Source organism: Ursus americanus, chromosome 25 (genome assembly GCF_024610735.1).
Source record: "Ursus americanus isolate L20-20 chromosome 25, mUrsAme1.1.p, whole genome shotgun sequence".
NCBI classification, from domain to species: Eukaryota; Metazoa; Chordata; class Mammalia; order Carnivora; family Ursidae; genus Ursus; species Ursus americanus.
The window spans coordinates 41,410,008-41,428,770 of NC_142151.1; the positions used below are offsets into that span (position 1 = coordinate 41,410,008).

The 18,763-nt window shown below is 55.6% G+C and overlaps 1 protein-coding gene across 1 annotated transcript; it reads left to right on the top strand.

Annotated features, from left to right (window-relative positions):
* The first annotated feature begins 5,883 nt into the window (after positions 1–5,883).
* AQP6 (aquaporin 6) lies at positions 5,884–9,985 on the top strand. The gene is made up of 4 exons (XM_045801094.2): positions 5,884–6,481; positions 7,274–7,432; positions 7,689–7,769; positions 8,423–9,985. Exons 1-4 carry the CDS (start codon positions 6,119–6,121, stop codon positions 8,633–8,635), a joined length of 816 nt encoding a protein of 271 aa, XP_045657050.2. The 5' UTR covers positions 5,884–6,118; the 3' UTR covers positions 8,636–9,985.
* The last annotated feature ends 8,778 nt before the right edge of the window (positions 9,986–18,763 follow it).

Here is an 18,763-nt window from a genome sequence, read left to right on the forward strand (position 1 = left end):
CCTCATGGGGTGTGGTGAGCATGCAGTGAGACAGTGGACGGAAGGAAAACACTTGTGCAAACAGGGCCGGGCGCCTCAGAGTGAGTGCTCAATAAACTAGTGTGAAAAGAACACAGCACACACATCTGGGACCCCAGCCACACTCCAGTTCTGGGCCCTGCTCTCCTGTTTGAACCTGAGTTCCTGCTTCCCCGGAATGGGAACCTCTCCGGTGGTCTTACAGTTTTGCCTCCAAAGAGGAGGGGCCAGGACGGTCAGGAGACGGGCCGAGAAGAGGTGGAAGAAGCCATAGACCCTGGCTGGCCAGTGTCCGTCCCAGGGAGGGTGGGTGAGGAGGGTCAGACTTCCCAGCCCTCCTTCAAACTCGAGCCTAGTGTGGGGGAGCCAACCGCCCCTGCCCGCCCACTGACTTACAGTTAACACCAAATGGCAGTGTGCTTGTGTGCGTGCGTGTGTGTGTGTGTGTGTGTGTGTGTGTGTGTGAGAGAGAGAGAGAGAGAGAGAGAGAGAGAGAGAGAGAGAGAGAGAGAGAACCTCAGGGCCCCCTTAAAAGAGTGGTTCCTCACCTGCCTCATCCATCCGGCCCCTACCCTCAAGCCAGGCCGCAAATACCAGCTCCGACCAGCAGGGGGGGCCCTCGTCCACCGAATCCGCAGCTGCGAGGCTTCCTCTAACACAAATCCTGGGTCTGGGCCCTAGCCACATGGGGGTACGGGGAGTCTCTCAGGCCTGGGTCCCCTAGGCCACCAGGAAGCAGCTACTCCCAGTCCACTATCCGGGTGGGGGTGCAGAAGAGAGGGCATCCGTCCCCCTCTCGCCCCACAGGACTCAGGTACAGGTACAGACATGACTGGGAGGCTGGGCTCTCCGTCCAGCCCAGCGACGTGCGTTCCTTTTTTGACGGGTCCGAAGGAGAGCATAACGTAGTGAACCGTGGGCCTGTGGGAGACAGACCCTCAGGGATGGGCGGGGCACCCAATTCGAGGAAGTTATAGGCCTGGCCTGGCCGGAGGGTGCGGGTCCCCTATAGGGCTTTGGGCCTACAAGATGCGGCGGCGGGCTGTTTGGCCAGCAGGGGGCGCTGTGTCCCTTGGTGTGTGAACTTCCAGGAGGGTCTGGAGCCCACGGAGGCCTGCGCACACGTGTACACGCACATGGTAGCCCTGCACATCTACACTGACCTTCAGCTGTACTCAAGGGGCTGTGTCTGCTGGGCATAGACTGCTCACTCGGTGTGTGTGTGTGTGTGTGTGTGTGTGTGTGTGTGTGTGTGTGTGTGTGTGTGTGAAGAGCCACACCAACCCTGACACGTTCTCTCATAAGGCCACAGGGCTGCTGGGGACCAGACCTAGGAACCTGGCTCGATGTGTTCTCAGAGAGGTATATATGTGTGTCACACCCAAGTACCCACGTGCTCAGTCACCCCTGAGCCTCTGCTCCAGGGGGAAATGGAACCCGGAAAAGCCTTGATTCTCCTGTGGGAGGTTTCCTACTCCTCCCCCTCCCCCTCTGCCCAGGGGCTGCTGGTTTTCACCAGGTAGGAAGGTGGACATGGGGACACGATGGGGAGATGGGGGTAAAGGCAGAAAACAGCCACAGGGTTGGCTGTCTAAGGGGATGGGAGGAGGGGCCCAGGGGTGGGTTAGCTCTGGAAGACCCTCCTGGGCCTCAGCTTCCTCTGTCAGGTGTGGACGGGGCTTCCACAGTCTGGGAGGATTGGTGAGATGATGCGAGGGAAGCTACCTTGAATCTTTTTTTTTTTTTTTTAAGATTTTATTTATTTATTTATTTATTTATTTATTTATTTGACAGAGAGAGCCAGCGAGAGAGGGAACACAAGCAGGGGGAGTGGGAGAGGAAGAAGCAGGCTCCCAGCAGAGGAGCCTGATATGGGGCTCGATCCCAGGACTCTGGGATCACGCCCTGAGCGGAAGGCAGACACTTAACGACTGAGCCACCCTGGTGCCCCTGAATCCTTCCCTTTCTGACGTGCTTCCATTCTCCCTCTTCTTCTCTCCCAGGACCTCCCTCCTTCCCCCCCCCCTTTTGCTCCCCCTCTGTTCCCCAAGCTGAGAAGACCTCAGTCAGAGCCCACATGGCCCCTTGTGCACACACAGCTACACCCCCCACTCCCCGACGGAGATAGCCCCACAGCAGCTAGACAGGCCTCTAGGAGGTTAAAAGCCCACGGCCACCTGACAGGGAGCTGTAGGCAGCCAGGAGTGGGGCCTTGGCAAAAGGCCTCTGAGCATGAGGGACCCCAGAGCTTAGCAATAGAGCCCAGGACTGACAGGGTGGGGGCGGTGCTGGCTGGAGCAAAGTCCTGGCCAATGCCCACCTGGCCTCAGGGGGTAAACGACCTTGTCCTGGGCCAGACAGCTTCCCAGGAGGCTCTGCTCTAGGCCAGCTGGAGATAAGGGTTGCTGCTGCACTTGATTCTCTCGGCTTCCAGGGCCCAGAGCCGGAACCTCAGGAGCTGCCATAGCAACCAGGACCCTTCCCACCCCAACCCAGTCCTCACACTTGTCGCCCCAGAGGGGTGAAGGAGGGCAATCCTAACAACCAAAATTTTCTTGGCTCAGAGACGCTGTCCTAGGTATCAACACATTTACCCCTAATGACGCATGGGGAAACGGGAATTATCTCCATTTATAAGTGGGGAAACTGAGCTCACAGAAGTTGCCCACTGGTCAGGGGTGCAGTATGCGTGGCAATGTGCAAATGCTTTGCCTTATCAAAGGCCCTCGACAGCTAGGCACTAGTGCTGTCGGGTGCTTGGCGTACAGGTGCACCTCACCGAGGCTAGGTAGGGTGTAGGGCAGCCCTCTGTGGCCCCGTCTGCAGGAAGGGAAGGAGAGAGATGCCCTGAGGTTCCCTGGGACAGCCCCTAGGTAGAGAGCCCACAGTGCCAGGGAGGAGTGTCACCCCACACTGCCCCCCACGGCCACATTCCTTCATTCCTCGGGCATTTCTTGAAAGCCTCTTTGATACCAGGCAAGCACGGGAGTTTGCACCGGAACAGGGGAGGCACTGAGAGGTCAAAGCCAGAAGTCGCCACTGGCTGGAGAGGAGAATCAGGGCAGGCTTCACAGAGGAACTGGACCCGAGCAAAGTCTTGAAAGAGAGACAAAGAGGAAAGGCGTAACAAACCCATGGTCTCTCCACTACTCTGGGATTACCCAGGCCCCGTTGTCAAGTAGTGGCCAGGAGGGGAGAAGTGAAAACCCCAGATGAGACTGGGACCGGCCCAGAGAGGATCCCAGTCGCTCAAAGGGAGCCAGGAGCACAAGGAGAGGCCCCTGACTGGACACAGGAGAAGGGCCAGAGGGAAGCTGGTGAGGGCATGGAGCAGCTGCGTGTGAGTTTGTGGCTGGGGAAGAAGGATGGGAAGAAGTCTTACCCTCTAGTTTCTCTTTCTAGGTAGGACAGGGGTCAAGCTGAGCTGCTGGAAGAAAGCTGGAGTAGGGCACGTGGAGAGCGTGGACAAGGTTGGAAGTTGGCCTTAGGAGAATGGGGAGAGAGAGAGAGCCGACTGAGGACGGTGTAAGGATTGCTGAGCAGAGCTGTGACCCCCGCTGAAGCCAGAGACCATGGACTCATCATGGCAGCTGTCTGCACGGCTGGGCGAGTTTCTCCAGCAGCGCTCAGCAACGCAGATCCGGATGGGGGCGGAGGGCTGTGGAGGAGACTGGAACGGAGAGATGCACGGGCTGGGGTGGAGAAAACGGGGAGCCGGGACAGTGGGGGCACTGATGCCAGGGGATCGGGCTGGGGAGGGGAGGGTGAGGCCAGGAAGGCTGGAAGAACGGAAAGGGAACGGGGGAGGGTGGGGGGACAGAGCCTGTAACCAGAGCTGGGATAGTCCACTGGAAGATTTCAGAGGGCTCAGTCCCAGGTGGGATAGGTATAAGGCCGGAAGAAGAACTGGCTGGTAGTAAGTAGATATGAAAGTCACCTGCCTCCTGGAGGTCCAGAAGCTTTTATTCATTCTTTCTTTCATCGATAAATATTTATCGAGCGCAGGGCGCTGGGTGTCTCAGTCGGGTAAGCGTCTGCCTTTGGCTCAGGTCATGATCCCGGGATCCTGGGATCCAGCCCAAGGTGGGCCCCTGCGCCGCAGGGAGCCTGCTTCTCCCTCTGCCCCTCCCCCTGCTCGTGCTCTCTCTCTGTCAAATAAATAAATAAAATCTTTAAAAAATATATTTATCGAGCACCAATATGGCCAATCCCTGTGCGAGACACTAGATGTAGGGATGAGCGAAATTTGGTTCCCGCCCCCCGAGGGGCTCACTGCCCCATTCAGGAGGCACATTAACACCGCGACAGCTCTCGCAGTGACTGAAGTGTACCGAAGTGCCTGGGTGTGCTGGGAGCACACGGAGGGTCATCACCCAGGCAAGGAGACCGCGACACTGAAGCTGAGCCTTCGGGATGAGTTAGGAGTTACCCAAGCAAAAGACGTGGGAAGGGCTGTGCAAGGAGAAGACAGGGCATCCTCCAAGGAGCGACCAGCATGGCGTGTTCCAGAACCACTGGCCATTTGGTGAGGCCACAGGGTAAAGGACAAAGCAAGGAGTGCGGAGAGGTGAGGTGGGAGGAGCAAGATCCTGGAAGACCTTGTAGGCCGGGCTGGAGGGACACTTGGAAGGGATTTTAGCAAGGGAGCAGCAGAATCAGATTTGCATTTTAGAAAGATCACTCAGGCTGCAGTGTGGATAATTGATTGGAGCTGAGTGAGGAAGCAGACAGAATGGTTCAAGGCCGCAGGGCAGCAGGGGTGGCAAGAAGAGGGCACAGTCAAGAAATATTTAGGATTCCAAATCAGCAGGACTCCATGCCTTTCTTGGTTGGGGGCAGGAGGGAGAGAATGTTCGAGGATCCTTCCCAGGTGCCACCAACTGAGCTGGAGAAAACAGGAAGAGTGCATTTGGGGGTGGGGGGGTCACAGAGAGATGAGGATCTCATTTGGAGACAGGTCACATTTGAGGAGCCTAAAGACACAGGAGCTGGGGCGGGGTGGGGGGGAGGTCAGGGCACCCGGATGTGGTGAAGGGTAAGGACTTAGTTCAACAGCTCCACAGATCCTTCTTATGGAGGGAACACCTTTGTTTGAGAGAATATCTTGATAGGCTGCTGGGGTTCAAAGGGCAGAGCCTAGGGCCTGGGTGACCTTAGGGCCAGCATTGCCACAAAAATGGCTCAGCTGCCCTGTGTGTGGACTTGAGAGGGACTGTTCAGGCCCCTGAGAAGGAGGCAAGCAGGAAGTGGAGGGGAGAGGGGCTGAGAGAGAGGGGCGGGCAAGGGAGACAGGACGGGGCAAGGACAAGCCAGTGGAAATTCCCGGCTCGCAGGGGAAATTCTCCACTGCCGTGGGTCAGCTGATCAGCTGTGGAATAAGGCCCTCCTCCCTCTGTGCCCCCTGCGCCCACACGGACCTCGGTCCTTAGTAAAGTTGACTCTGTTCACATCTGCTTTCTGTGAGTAGGGATTGAGGTGGGAATGGAGGAAAGAGCTTCATTTCACATCCGGGTTTATGGGGCATAGAACAGTGTGAGCCCATTTGGAGGCAGAGCCCGCAGGCAGAGGGGGTCAGAACACGAGCCCCTGGGAAGACACAGGACCCCGGGAAGCAGGCCTTGGACTGGGGGACATGATGAGCTTGCTGCGTCTAAGCGGACACGGGGATGTGAGCACCCTGGAATCCCATGCCCAGCCCTCCTGCACCTGCCACCCTCAGGCCCGGCCTCTGCCTGCAGCAGCCTTAGGCCTGTCCGGTGGGAACCCAGAGGTTCCAGCTCAGCGCCTAGGGGCTGCCCCCCCCCCCCACCCTCCCAGCTGCGAGGCGAGCTCAGGGCGGAGCAAGCAGGGAGCACCACTCCTCATACCGGCCTCACGCCTCCCGCCCACCCAGAAGCACACAGTCTTGTCGGGCTGCTCCCTGCCAGTCTGACCAGCAGGTCCTCGGGTCAGCAGCAAAGGAGCAGGCCAGAGACAAGAGAGCCGTGGAGATAGCCGAGATCGGAGGCCAGAGAAACAGAGGTCCCAGGAGAAGTAGAGGCCGCCGCCAAGGCAGCAGGACCTGCGCCCAGGGCAGCCCGGCGGCTGAGGCGGGGCCGGGATGCAGGGGTGCCGGTTCTGGGGGGCTGTCAGCAGGGCGCTGTTCGCTGAGTTCCTGGCCACAGGGCTGTACGTGTTCTTCGGTGTGGGCTCAGCTCTGCCCTGGCCCTCGGCGCTTCCCACCGTGCTGCAGGTCGCCATCACCTTCAACCTGGCCACGGCCGTGGCTGTGCAGATCACCTGGAAGACCAGCGGGGGCCACATCAACCCCGCCGTGACTCTGGCCTTCCTCGTGGGCTCCCAAATCTCCCTGCCCCGTGCTGTGGCCTATGTGGCTTCCCAGCTGGCGGGGGCCACGGTGGGGGCTGCTCTGCTGTATGGGGTCATTCCAGGAGACGTCCGAGAGACCCTTGGGGTTAACATGGTAGGTGCAGGGACGGGCACCTGGCGGGGCCGGGAAAGCGATGCCCACACAGGTGGTAAGGGTGGAGGGCCAGGCCTGAGGAGAGGGGACAGGGAGGTGATAACTCAGGCACATGCTCCTGGCCTGCCCTGGGCTGCGCCCTGGGACCCAGGGAACCAGACCGTGGCCTTAGTGCGGGCAGAGCAGGAACGGGGTTATGGTACAAGGGACAGGGGAACAGGAGCGGGAGTTGGGCAAGGACCAGGCGTTGAAGGGTCGGGGGAGCCAGGGAGGCCTGGGGCTGTGGGGAGTGCCAGGGGACCCGGCCTGCCCTTCCCCTCTCCTGGTGTGCCCTGTGCCCTGCTTCTCTGTGTCCCCATGTTCCTCCTTCCCCAGCACCCTGAGGACTGTCTCACTCCCCCAGATTCCCCTAATCGTCTATCCTTCCACCTACGTCCCCAAGTCTCCTCCTTCCACTCCTGCCCACGGTCTCCTCCCAGTCTGCTCGAAAACCTGCACGCACACCGCCCCCTGCCCAGCTCCGAGCCGTCCCTTCCCCAGCAGAGCTGAGCCCCTCACCAACTACTGGCCCCCGCCAACCGGTGGGCTAGGAGGGAGGCCGCTCCGTTCCGCAGGGGGCCGGCGCCCAGGGCTGACCCGAGCTCCGCTGCACGGCTCTCCCCACTCCAGCTCCTTGGGCCCTGGACCCGGTGGTGGTGAGGCGTCCCCTCCTTAGAGCGAGGAAGTGAGGCCCAAGGGCCTCACCGCACCCCCACAGAGCCGCATCACCTCCAGCACAGCCACCTCCCCCAGGTCCGGAGCAGCGTCTCGACCGGCCAGGCCGTGGCGGTGGAGCTGGTTCTGACCCTGCAGCTGGTGCTCTGCGTTTTTGTTTCGACCGACAGCCGGCAGGCATCGGGCTCCCCGGCCACCATGATGGGGATCTCCCTGGCACTGGGCCACCTCATTGGGGTAAGAGGCGAAGGGGACACCGTGTACCACACTGGATCCTCCCTGAGGAGGCTGCAGGGTCCCTGAAGGCCGGGAAGGGTCCCTCCCTGAGCCTCTCATGCGTTGGGTCGAGGCTGTGTCCCACAATCCGGGTCCAGGGTGAGGTGCTGCAGTGGCCAAGGCTGGGACCAAGGCTCTAAGCGGGGGCAGAGGGGACTGTCCCCTCCCGGGCCTGCCTTAAACCTCCTCACACCCCAAACCCGCACTCACCCCCCAGGTCTACTTCACCGGCTGCTCCATGAACCCGGCCCGCTCCTTCGGCCCCGCCATCATCATTGGGAAGTTCGAGGTCCACTGGGTGAGAGCCTCTGCGGGCAGCCATGGGGTGGGGAGGGCCTGGGCAGGGGCGATAGGGACTGTGGCTTTCACCGGCGGGGGGGTCCACAGGGACTTGGGGAGACAGGTCCCCCCTACCACAGACCATCTTGACCCCCAGTGGAGGTTTCCCTAAGCTTCAGAAGATGGAGGTGAGTATCCTGGCTTGTACTTCGTTCGTTTCCAGCTTCAGTAGCCAAGGGGACCCAGTGGACTGTCGATAAATGGGCCGGGGCGGGAGCTGCAGCCTCGGCCCCGGCCTCAAGTCCTGGCTGTTTCCTTATTCACTTCCTCCAGCTGGACCAGTTTCCAAACTTGGATAAAGCAAAAGACAAACAGAAATAGACACACACACACCAGCAGAAGCAGGAAGAGCACTTAGCCAGGGCTCCAGGGAACAGGGGAGGTGAGAGGAGGGAAACAGGAGTGGTGAGGAGACTGGGCCCGCCCTGTGCGAGGCAAGGTCACCTCACCTGTAGAGACTCGGCGGGCAGGACACCTGTTTCTCCATTTTGTCACTGTGTAGACAGCTCGAGGGGTCCTGGGAGACCAAGCCAATGCTCGGGAAGCAGGTGAGGGTCCCAGAGCTACCCTATGATCCTGGTAACTCATGCCGCCTTCTCTCTGCCCCCTCAGATCTTCTGGGTGGGACCCCTGACAGGAGCTGTCCTGGGTTCGCTGATCTACAACTTCATCCTGTTCCCTGACACCAAGACCATGGCCCAGCGACTGGCCATCCTCGTGGGTACTGAAGAAGTAGAGAAAGTGGCAGAAGCGGAGCCCGAGAAGAGAGAATCCCAGTCCAGTTCGGGGGATACTGAAATGGGGAACGTGTGTCAGATGGTATAGGTTTCTTTGGGTTTCTGAGAGGAGCCCTTTAGGGGGTAGCGTGCTTTGTACAACCAGACTTCAGGTTTAATAGGGGGTGGGGGCAGGGTGGGGGGCTGAGAGCAGGAAGGCTGGGAGGCTAGGCCTCTTGTGCTAACAGTGTGGGCGGGGAATGCCCATCCCTATCCCTGGCATTATATTTCTAGACAGAAAGAATCTGGGGAGCAAATCTGTTCCGTTTCCTCCTCCTCCATCTCTTAATGGGACAGAGCAGAAGGAGGCAGGGAGGGGCGCCTGAGTGGCTCAGTCGTTAAGAGTCTGCCTTTGGCTCAGGGCGTGATCCCGGCATTCTGGGTTCGAGCCCCACGTCAGGCTCCTCCGCTGGAAGCCTGTTTCTTCCTCTCCCGCTCCCCCTGCTTGTGTTCCCTCTCTCTCTGGCTGTCTCTATCTCTGTCAAATAAATAAATAAAATCTTTTAAAAAAAAAAAAGAAGGAGGCAGGGAAATGCATGATTGCCCTCCCCATCTCTCATCCGTCTGGATCCTAGTGGGCTTCCCGAGCCTCCAGATCGCCTTGTCTTGGGTATTAGAGCCCAGACAGCCATTCAGCTTAGACACTAAGGGCTATAGAGACCTTGGGGACCCCCAACATCTCACCCACCCTTGAGGGGAAAGCCAGACTTCCCAGATGAATCGGGTCCTGGGACAGTCTCTGAGCGCCTCGTAGGGCTGTCTCTGCTCTTATGGTTTGGGACTACAGACCCGCCCTCAGCCTGGAGGCTTCCTGAGGACAGAGACTGTCCTTCCAATCGATCAGAGGACCCCGCCCTTTGGAAGAGCTGACCAAGAGAGGAGTCTCTTCTAGGGCAGGCAGTGGGCAGCATTTGGCAAGGGAGGTTTGGGCCAAACTGGTCTTTTCAGGCAGGCTCTCCCCAGATGTCTGCCCACCCTCCACCCCACAGCCCCATTCATGGGAACAATCCTGAGAGGGGGAAGTCCCTATCCCAGCCCCCCGTCCCTGACCTGCACCACAAGCTGCCTCCAGCCTCATTCTCAATTCTCCCAGGATCCTCAAAAAGCTACTGAATAAGTCCCAAGGATGGTAAGAACTCAGGAATGACCCAAGAAATCAAGGTTGGCCGTTCGGTGCCTCTAAAGGATTACTAGTCTCAGCTGGCTTGTTAATACTGACAAGCTGCTCTACATATAGTCTCCCCATGACTTGGGGCCCTATCTGGATCTCAGCTTCCTCACCTATAAAATGGGCACAGTCCTTCCCCAGAGCCTGCTGTGAAAACAAACAACAGACTGGAAAATGTTTTCGGAAGTTAAAATGCTAGAAAAACAAACCCAATAAATGATGATTATTGTAGCTGTTACTGTAATTATCGGGTTTGAATACAATTGCTGTTGGTAATGGGAGGGAGGAGGGAAGAAGGGAGAGGGGGATGATTGAGAGGGAGGGAAAAGAGAGTAGGCTTTTCTCCTTTCATCTGTTCCACTGACTTCCACTGCCTCCTTCTCTCCTGGATCTATGACCCGGGAGCTTTGTGTGTGTGGAGGAGGGTGAGGAGGGCCCCTGGAACAAAGAGACAAGCCAATAAAAGTCAGTTCTTCTCATCTCTATGGTGCCCATCACCATGGTACCCTGAGATACAGCAACCAAATCCATAAAAAAGGTCGTTTTCCATGATGTCTCCAAAGGTGCTGGGGATGGGAGGGGCTACCACAGTCTTTCAAGGGCAGGGTGACAGAGCCCCGAGTGCTCATGGCCACAGTGGCCGTGTTCAGGGTTCTGTGATATTGTCAGTGTGGAGTACTATTCACGTCTCTCCAAGCCAGGCCCCACTCATCCATCTTCAGAATGTCTCTGAGCCCAGGGCTTCTTGTGCCCTTTTATGAGCAGGGACAGCTGGGTGTGGGTGGGGGGATGGGAGGGGGGAGGGATGTGATTGACTTGCTAAAGGCCACCAAGCTCAGTACCACAGCCCCCTAAGGTCTCCTCAGCTCCCAGCTTAGAATTTTCCAAAATAGAGCTCCAGGGGGCTTATACAAGCTATAGCCGGAGGAAGGAAGGAAGGAGGGAAGGAGGCAAGAACTAGAAGGTTGACAAGGGCAGGGGGGTGGAGCTCCTGCAGTAGGCTCTGAAGATCCTAGACAAATCATCTCTGCGTCCCCAGAGTGGAGCCCACACTGGGTGCTCAATGAAAGTTTGATGAATGAATGACTGAGGCTGGGCGACTGGGGAGGGAGGGGAGGCGGTAATTGATCACGAGAATTCAGGAGTTACAACGTCGGATGAGCCAGGATGAGAGCAGCCGAGATGCTCGTGGGGAGGGGTAGCTGGGACCAGGGTGCACAGCTGCACTGGGGTCCCCACCCCTACTCCGGAGCAGACTGCGGAACCCCTGTCTGGGGAACTTCCGGGCCCAAAGGGTCAGGGTGGCTGCTTGGAGGGAGAGCTGGGGGCTATTTTCCTGGACAGTTCTTTAAAGCTGTGCTCTGTCAGAACAGACTAGAGCAAGGGGAGACAAGCTTCATGAAAAGTGAGGAAATAGGTTAGAATCTGAAGAGCATCCAAAGTTAGACCCGGGAATGAGTAACCAAAGGTTAGCTTCTCCTTCTCTGGAGCCCTTTAATAGGACAGCCAGCCATCTGCTTGGATGAGGGAAGGGCCGGCCCTCAGCCCTCCGGGAGCCGGAGTCACAGGTTCCAGCCAGGGGCAGCAGGGCTTCGCAGTCCCGGCCCCTGGGCCTTGCGGGGCGGGGGCGGCGGGGCGGGGGTGGGGGGGGAGCGTGGGGAGGACCGAGACCCAACCAGGCAGACCCTTGGTGTGCGCTCCCTTCCTGCCGGTTGTCAGGGGAAGTTTTTAATTAATGGTGTGTAATCTGATCTGGCCCTTCCCCCGCTGAGCACTGCCTTCAATCAGCAGAGCCATCTGCGGTGGCAATTCATAATTCTCCCGAAAGGGGGGGGTGCCTGGGTGATTAATACAATTAGCCTTTTATGTTGATGATTGTCTTAGCAGGAGCAGATGATGCGAGCCCAGAGCCCAGGCTGCCGTGTCCCCACTGGCTGGCAGGAAGCCCCTCTCCACTTCCCACCCCCACTGCTACCTCTGGCTGGAAAGAGGACACACTGGGACCACACTGTGCGGCGGGGGGTGCGGGGAGCCCACGAAGGGGCCTGGCTCTGAGACACATTTGGGCTGCTTGGACTGAGGGGAGAGGAGGAGGAGACCACGATCCAGAGACTTTCACTTTCTGAAGAAAATCACTTTGACTTAAAGGATTCTGGGCACCATGTTAAAAAAAAGGTGGGGGGAGAAGACTACATAAAGGTATAATAGGGGTTGAAAGGGTTGAAAAGGTTTAAATACAGGCTCAGGCAGTTATAGCTGTGTGAACGCAAGCAAGTTACTTAAGGATCCTGAGCCTCACTTTCCTCATCTGGAAAATGGGGTTATTCAATAAGGGGGCTGGAACCACACGGATGTATGTGGTTAGCAAGGCACCTGACACAGGTCTCGGTCGGTGGTAGGGTTGTCACCATCACTGCCGTAGATTGCCATTCCCTCTGCCGATGGTTCAGCTGCTTTCCTGGCAGTTCCTAACACAGCCCAGCCGGCTAGTACTGAAGAAGGACCCACTTCCTCCCCATTCCCCAGCCTTCATTAGCAGAAGCAAAGGGGAGAGAGAGAGTGTGTGTGTGTGTGTGTGTGTGTGTGTGTGCTGGGGGAGGATCCCAGAGGAAAGAGGAGTCAAGAATCACACCCAAGGGGCGCCTGGGTGGCACAGCGGTTAAGCGTCTGCCTTCGGCTCAGGGCGTGATCCCAGCGTTATGGGATCGAGCCCCACATCAGGCTCCTCTGCTAGGAGCCTGCTTCTTCCTCTCCCACTCCCCCTCCTTGTGTTCCCTCTCTCGCTGGCTGTCTCTATCTCTGTCAAATAAATAAATAAATAATCTTTAAAAAAAAAAAAAAAAAAAGAATCACACCCAAAGGGCACCTGGCTGGCTTAATTGGAAGAGCACACATCTCTCAATCTCTGGGTTGTGAGTTCGAGCCCCACATTGGCTGTAGAGATTCCTAAAGATAAATCCATTTTTTTAAAAAAGAGAAATAAAAAAGGAATCCAACCCAAAAAAGAAAGGAAGGCCTCCCCAGAACAGAGAGGTGGAGCCCTGGAGTGATGGTGGCTGAGGGCTGGTTTGCGGGAAGATCCAGGAAGTGAGAGTAAGGAGGCCGGGTGGGTATAAAGGGGTAAAAAGACGCAGGACTTTGAGCATCTGGAATTTCATATGAAAGCTAAGGAAACAAAAGGGGAGCAGCCATCAGAGCTGAGGATTGAAGAGGTAGCACAAATCAAAGTCTGGGATCTCCGATCTACCACAAGGTCAAATGATCCGGAACAAGCTGACTGCGGACTTGCTGGGAGGGTGCACTGGGTAGGGAGAGGGTATCGCCTCAGTCCCTCCCAGCCCACAGCACTGCACTCCAGCACCCGGAGCCGCTCGAGAAGAGAGCTCCTTCTCCACAGGGATGTTGACCTAGCGCCAATGCAGGCCCCGGCGATGTCAGGGGGAAGGCAGGGAGCGAAGGAGGGAGGGGAGAAGTTAAGGGCTAATCAAGAAGAGGCATCCGGCCAACAGCGGCCACTCTGGCAGCTGGGGCAGGGGGTCTGCACGGCCAAGATGTGCAATCACCACTCGGGGAGGGGCAGCTACGCTGAGGAGCATTGGCTGCCGGCGGAGCTAGTGAAGGGGGTTAGGAGCGTGTGGAGTCTGACAGCACTAATTAGTAGGCTGCAGTTAATGGGCAGAAAGGGGGGAAATGCGAACCGTTTCAGAGCTCTGATTAAGTCAGCGAAAGGGGCAGTTATTGCCAAAACAGGGGCTGGAGGATGCCACTAGCGGCAGCAGGGACCAACAACTCGACCCCAGCTCCGTGGACGGGTGGAACAAGGCCCAGCCAGGCCAGGGCGCAGCCTGAGATCAGAGGGGAGGCCGGGACGGTCATCGGGGTGCAGTCATGAGGCACAGGGCTGGAGGTGCCTCTCCGCCCGGAACGTGTCTCCCGGCCCCCTCCAGCTGCCCTGTGCACCCTGAGATGCAGCCATAACGGCATCACCTCTGAGGCTGCTAAGCCTCCAGCCGCTGCCTCCTGGGCGCCCCCAGCCCTCTGCGCACACCTCCATCCCGGCACGGAACACACGGCTTCAGTTACTTGAACACGTCTCTCCACCGCAACACGAAGACCTTCTTAAACAAAATTATATTTTTAATCCACTGCTTGTCTCAGGGCAACAGTTTCCTTGACTGTCTGTCCTTTTCTTGTTGGTCCCCAAACCATGGCTTTCCAGTATCACGGATGGAAAGGCCTCTGGTATTCTGGATTTGGTGAGCAAACTGGGCAAAGGATTGCAATAAACACTCCCAGCTCCCTGCCCGGACAGACCCGTAACCTCCTTTGTGCTAAAGCACCCCAGTGTTTCGGTACTCATTTCAGAGCTCCTCCAGGGAGGACTAGTGTTCTAGTCCTCTGGTTTTTTTCCTACCCTTCCCCGACTCAGGGGTCACATGTAATGGCTCTAGGGGTCATGACTGGGACAGGTTTTGATCCTATCCTACGTATTGCCTGTCTGTCTCATTCTTCTTTGAGCCCTGCTTTTCCTATCCTGCAGCTTCCCTCAGACACAGGGAACTCCCTGTGTTAAACTCCTGGACCGCAGCTAAGTAGCGAGTTCCCTGACCTCCACATCTGGTCTAGCCAACAGCCTATCTCCCTCGAACAGCTAACGCGTCCAGCCCAAATAGCATTGATAATAAGATGCTTGACTATTTTATGAGTCACTAAAGAAGAAAAAACACTGCATTGTTTTCGTAAGATGCAATGGATTAAAAGATATGCCAAGTCTCAGAAATATTAAAACATGTTTTAAGTGCATCTTACAACCAAGGAAATGATCATTTCTCCTTCAGATCTTCGCTCTTTATCGTTTTTTAGTATTTACTTATTGGAGAGAAAGAGTGCGCTCACAGGCACGCGAGTAGACGGAGGGGCAGAGGGGGAAGGAGGGGAGAGGGAAAGAATCTCGAGCAGACTCCGTGCTGAGCAAAGAGCCCAACACCGGCCTCTATCCCGCAACCCTGAGATCATGACCTGAGCTGAAACCAAGAGTCGGACGCTTAACCAACTGAGCCACCCAGGCGCCCCAGATCTTGGCTCTTTAAATCAGATTTTAAAGTGAAGGGGAGGGGTGCCTGGGTGGCTCAGTTGGTTAAGTGTCTGAGTCTTGATCTCAAGGTCTTGAGTTCGAGCCCCGCATTAGGCTCCATGCTGGGTGTGGAGCCTACTATGAATGAATGAATGAATGAATGAATGAATGAATGAATGAATGAATGAATGAAGCGAAGTGGAATGTAAGGCCAAAGTGGGGACCTCACTTTGGTGAGGTCTCAGGCCTCCTTCCTCTAAGGGGGATGGGCACCATTGCCCTCATATGCTCTCAACTCTATTGTAGTGTTTCAATGCCCACCCAAGATGGCTAACGTCCCTTCTCCCTCAGTACCAGGGAGGCCAGTGAAGAAAACCCCACTTTTTTTAAGGAGACAAAATAAGACACAAACCATGCCAAGCAGGGACCACCATTTTTGAGGGGATAATCGCCTAGCCCTCCAACACCATTTATCCAACCACTTCCCACCTACCGGGTTATCTTCCCCAGAGCCTCCAGGCCAGTGCCATGAGAAGATGCCGAGATTAGTCCTAATCGGGCTAAGACAGCTCCTTTAAGCTGCCGACTGCAGGCAGTTCCCGTTAAAGCAAAGCAGCTGGAAAGGGCTTAGCCCTTTAATGCCAGCAGCTGTATCTCCACAGTGCGGCTTTTCTGCTGAGGGGCTGGACTCTGTCCAGAAGCATCAGGCATCTAGCCCCAGTCCACGTACATTAACCCAGGAGGAGAGAGCAGCCAGCTCCCTGGGACGAGGAGAGGTGGTTCATTTAAGCAGCCCACCTGAGGCCTTGCTTTCCAACGAGGAAGAAAAATCCCAGCCCCTTCGTATGTCTTGCTCTACTATACCTGGACAAACTCCCATCTTACAGGCAGGAGGAGGTTTCTCTACGGCAGGAGCAACTCCATTTTAAAAACTCACCTAAGGACAGATCCACTTGTTAGTTTTGACAACAAAAGACTTTAGGCCACTAACCACACAGGCGCATTCTTCTTTGAGCTGTTTTTTTTCCCTCTGAGGTCGAAAGTATTCTTCTGATCCCAGGCGTGCATGTATGTGGACACAACAGACTGACTACTTCTTCTTGGAGAGCACTGGGCCCTGGGGTTGCTGAGGAAGAAAGCCAAACAGCCCTCAGAAAGCCCTGGCACAGAGCAGGCTGCTGAAGAGAGATCACTCGACGACTTCTTACTCAAAGCCAGATGGTGAACATGAGACGGGGTGAGAGCTAATGCCACTCAGGGGGAAAGCCAATAAGCTAATCCGCTGACACGTTTCTAGAAGCAGGCTGATGGCTTTGGCTCAGAGACCTGGCTGTTCTTGGCTCTGAGCTTCAGAGCCCACAAGATGCACCTGGGGGACTGGGGAACGGACCTCCACCGGGAGGGGCCTCAAACACTCACACCTGCCCCTCCACCTCCTTCCACACAGAAAGCAGCCCTGGGGTGCGCCTGGGTGGCACAGCAGTTGGGCGTCTGCCTTCGGCTCAGGGCGTGATCCCGGCGTTGTGGGATCGAGCCCCACATCAGGCTCCTCTGCTGGGAGCCTGCTTCTTCCTCTCCCACTCCCCCTGCTTGTGTTCCCTCTCTCGCTGGCTGTCTCTCTCTCTGTCAAATAAATAAAATCTTAAAAAAAAAAAAAAAAAGCAGCCCTGGGTCCCCAACCAAGCCCGGGGCTCCCATTCGACAGGACAATGAAGCCTAACCATTAAGACATTCCATTCTCCCGTCCCAAATGTTTTTCCCAGCAGTCTGGGCCTCCCTGCTTTTTCTGGGTCATCTGTCAATAAGCACATCCGCACACAGCCTTGAGAGGAATCATTTATGTACCTAATAACGTATCAGCAGACCCACAATGTTGATCTGAAAGAGCAAGCACTGCAGCTGAGCCCCAGGAGGAGCGGTAATCCCCGGGTTCTTATCCCCGCTAGACTACAGATTAGTTTGTGGGAATTTAAGCCGAATCACCCCTCCGAATTTGTCAACTGGGATAAGATTACCTGCCCACCCCGCATGGATGTGGCGACATCAGGTAAGGTGATGACTGAAAGCACTTGGCATACGGTCAATCACCATATTACATTTCCTAGAGACTTTACGAGGAATCGGTTAATTCCGTCTTCACTGAAGACCAGAGAAGATATTAACTGACAAGTGCTTCATTAGAAATCTAAATATCCATTTATACGTGTCTGAGCCTAGCGCGCAGATGGTGTCCAACTGTGTGAGATGTGCGAGCAATCTGTAGCAAAACAATACTAAATGAAGCCGGCGAGAGTTATAGAGGGAGAAGGTAGACGAAAGGAAAATTCCTGCCTCCAACTCTGAGTCCCTGAAAAGTGGCCTCCTTTCCCATCCCACACGACTGCGGAGGACAAGGCTCCCACACACTACAAGGTTATTCCTAGTGACGTCAAACTGCCTTCTGCCTGACTTCGTGAATAGAAACCATCAACAAATACAGGCTCTGAGAACCAGAGTCTAATAAGTTATACAAGTGAAGGATCCTGGCCCCTGGCCTGGGGCCTTCACTTATTTACAAAACAGATCAACTACGGGGAGCAGATCTTTTTTAAAATCACTAAATTCCTAGGTTAAGTGACCATTCTCCAAATCCTGTTTATACAAAAAGCACAATGACTAACATGCCCCAACTCTGCAGGCTTAAAAGCTTTTCGCACCAGTGGCTGAAACCGAGTCATGACCAGGCTATCATGGAAGCACGTGGATCGAGACCCTGCTGTATGAACTGTGCCGACTTAAACACTGAACTCGGTGGCTCCCTTGCTTCTCAGATCTGGACCCCATGACAGCCCCTTCCTTGCGCCTTGCCGAGCCTCAGAAAAGGGGACGCAAACCGCTGAGTAAGCAAACCGCTGCTCAGTACCCCAGGCTCACCACAGTGGGTCTCCCAAATGTTTTTCCGCCGGGAAATCGCACAGTCTATCACATACCGTATGTACAGGCGTATGTCTGTGAAGCTTGAGGAGGGGAGGGGGCTGGGACCAACCCAGCAGGGCTGACGGCCTTGCTCCCTGCACTCAGCATTCCTTGTCACTTTGTGCTGCCCAAAAACTTAAGCAGGAATTTAAGAATTCAAGACCCCTTTCGATGCCACAGGTGCAGTTCATAGCCAAAAATGGCCATTTTTGTCATGGCAAATCACTTGAACACTCTATAGTCCTCTGATGGAAACTCGGATGCCTTCTATTTCTGCAATGAATTCACCTTCTTAAGGAGAAATCATTAGACACCTAGTAATAAATGCAAATTGTTGCTGCTGAATCAAACCATGTAATGCTTGCCCAGTTAAATATACTTCAGACTTAGGAGTCTTACCTACACGGATGGAGAACGGACTTAAAACTTTCGATTCTGGTTATTAGCAAGTGAGAGAGTAAAATTAAACTGCATTAAAGGCGGGGTAAGGGGCAGCATCAGAAAGGGTTAGGGGCAGGAGCCTCTCCTGCTTCTCCAAAGCACTGGACCCTTTCCTTAGATCTCACATCAAAGAAATACAATTTAATTGAGAAAACCCTCGAAAGTCAAGCTGTTCCACATGAAGTACTATTAAAGAAGTTGAAGGTGGGTACATATTTCCCTTCGCTAATATCAGAATTATTTTCATGGCTGAGGTCTCTTGGCCTAGCCCGAAACTGAGCAATTGGCTGCCAACATTTGACACACAGGACCGTTTCCTTTTTCGTTAATGGGCCATCAGTTCCCGCGTAGGGTAGTCTTGCCTTCACTAACATTATACAATCCATTGACTTCCTCCACATTAGTGACGTAAAGTGCACCTCGGGGAGATACTACAGAACAGCAAGTATGGAGCCAGGCCAACACCAGGCTTGCAAAGACGTAAGGAGAGAGATGGCATCTAGGACAAAGTTAAAAAAATAAAACTTAACAGGCGCATG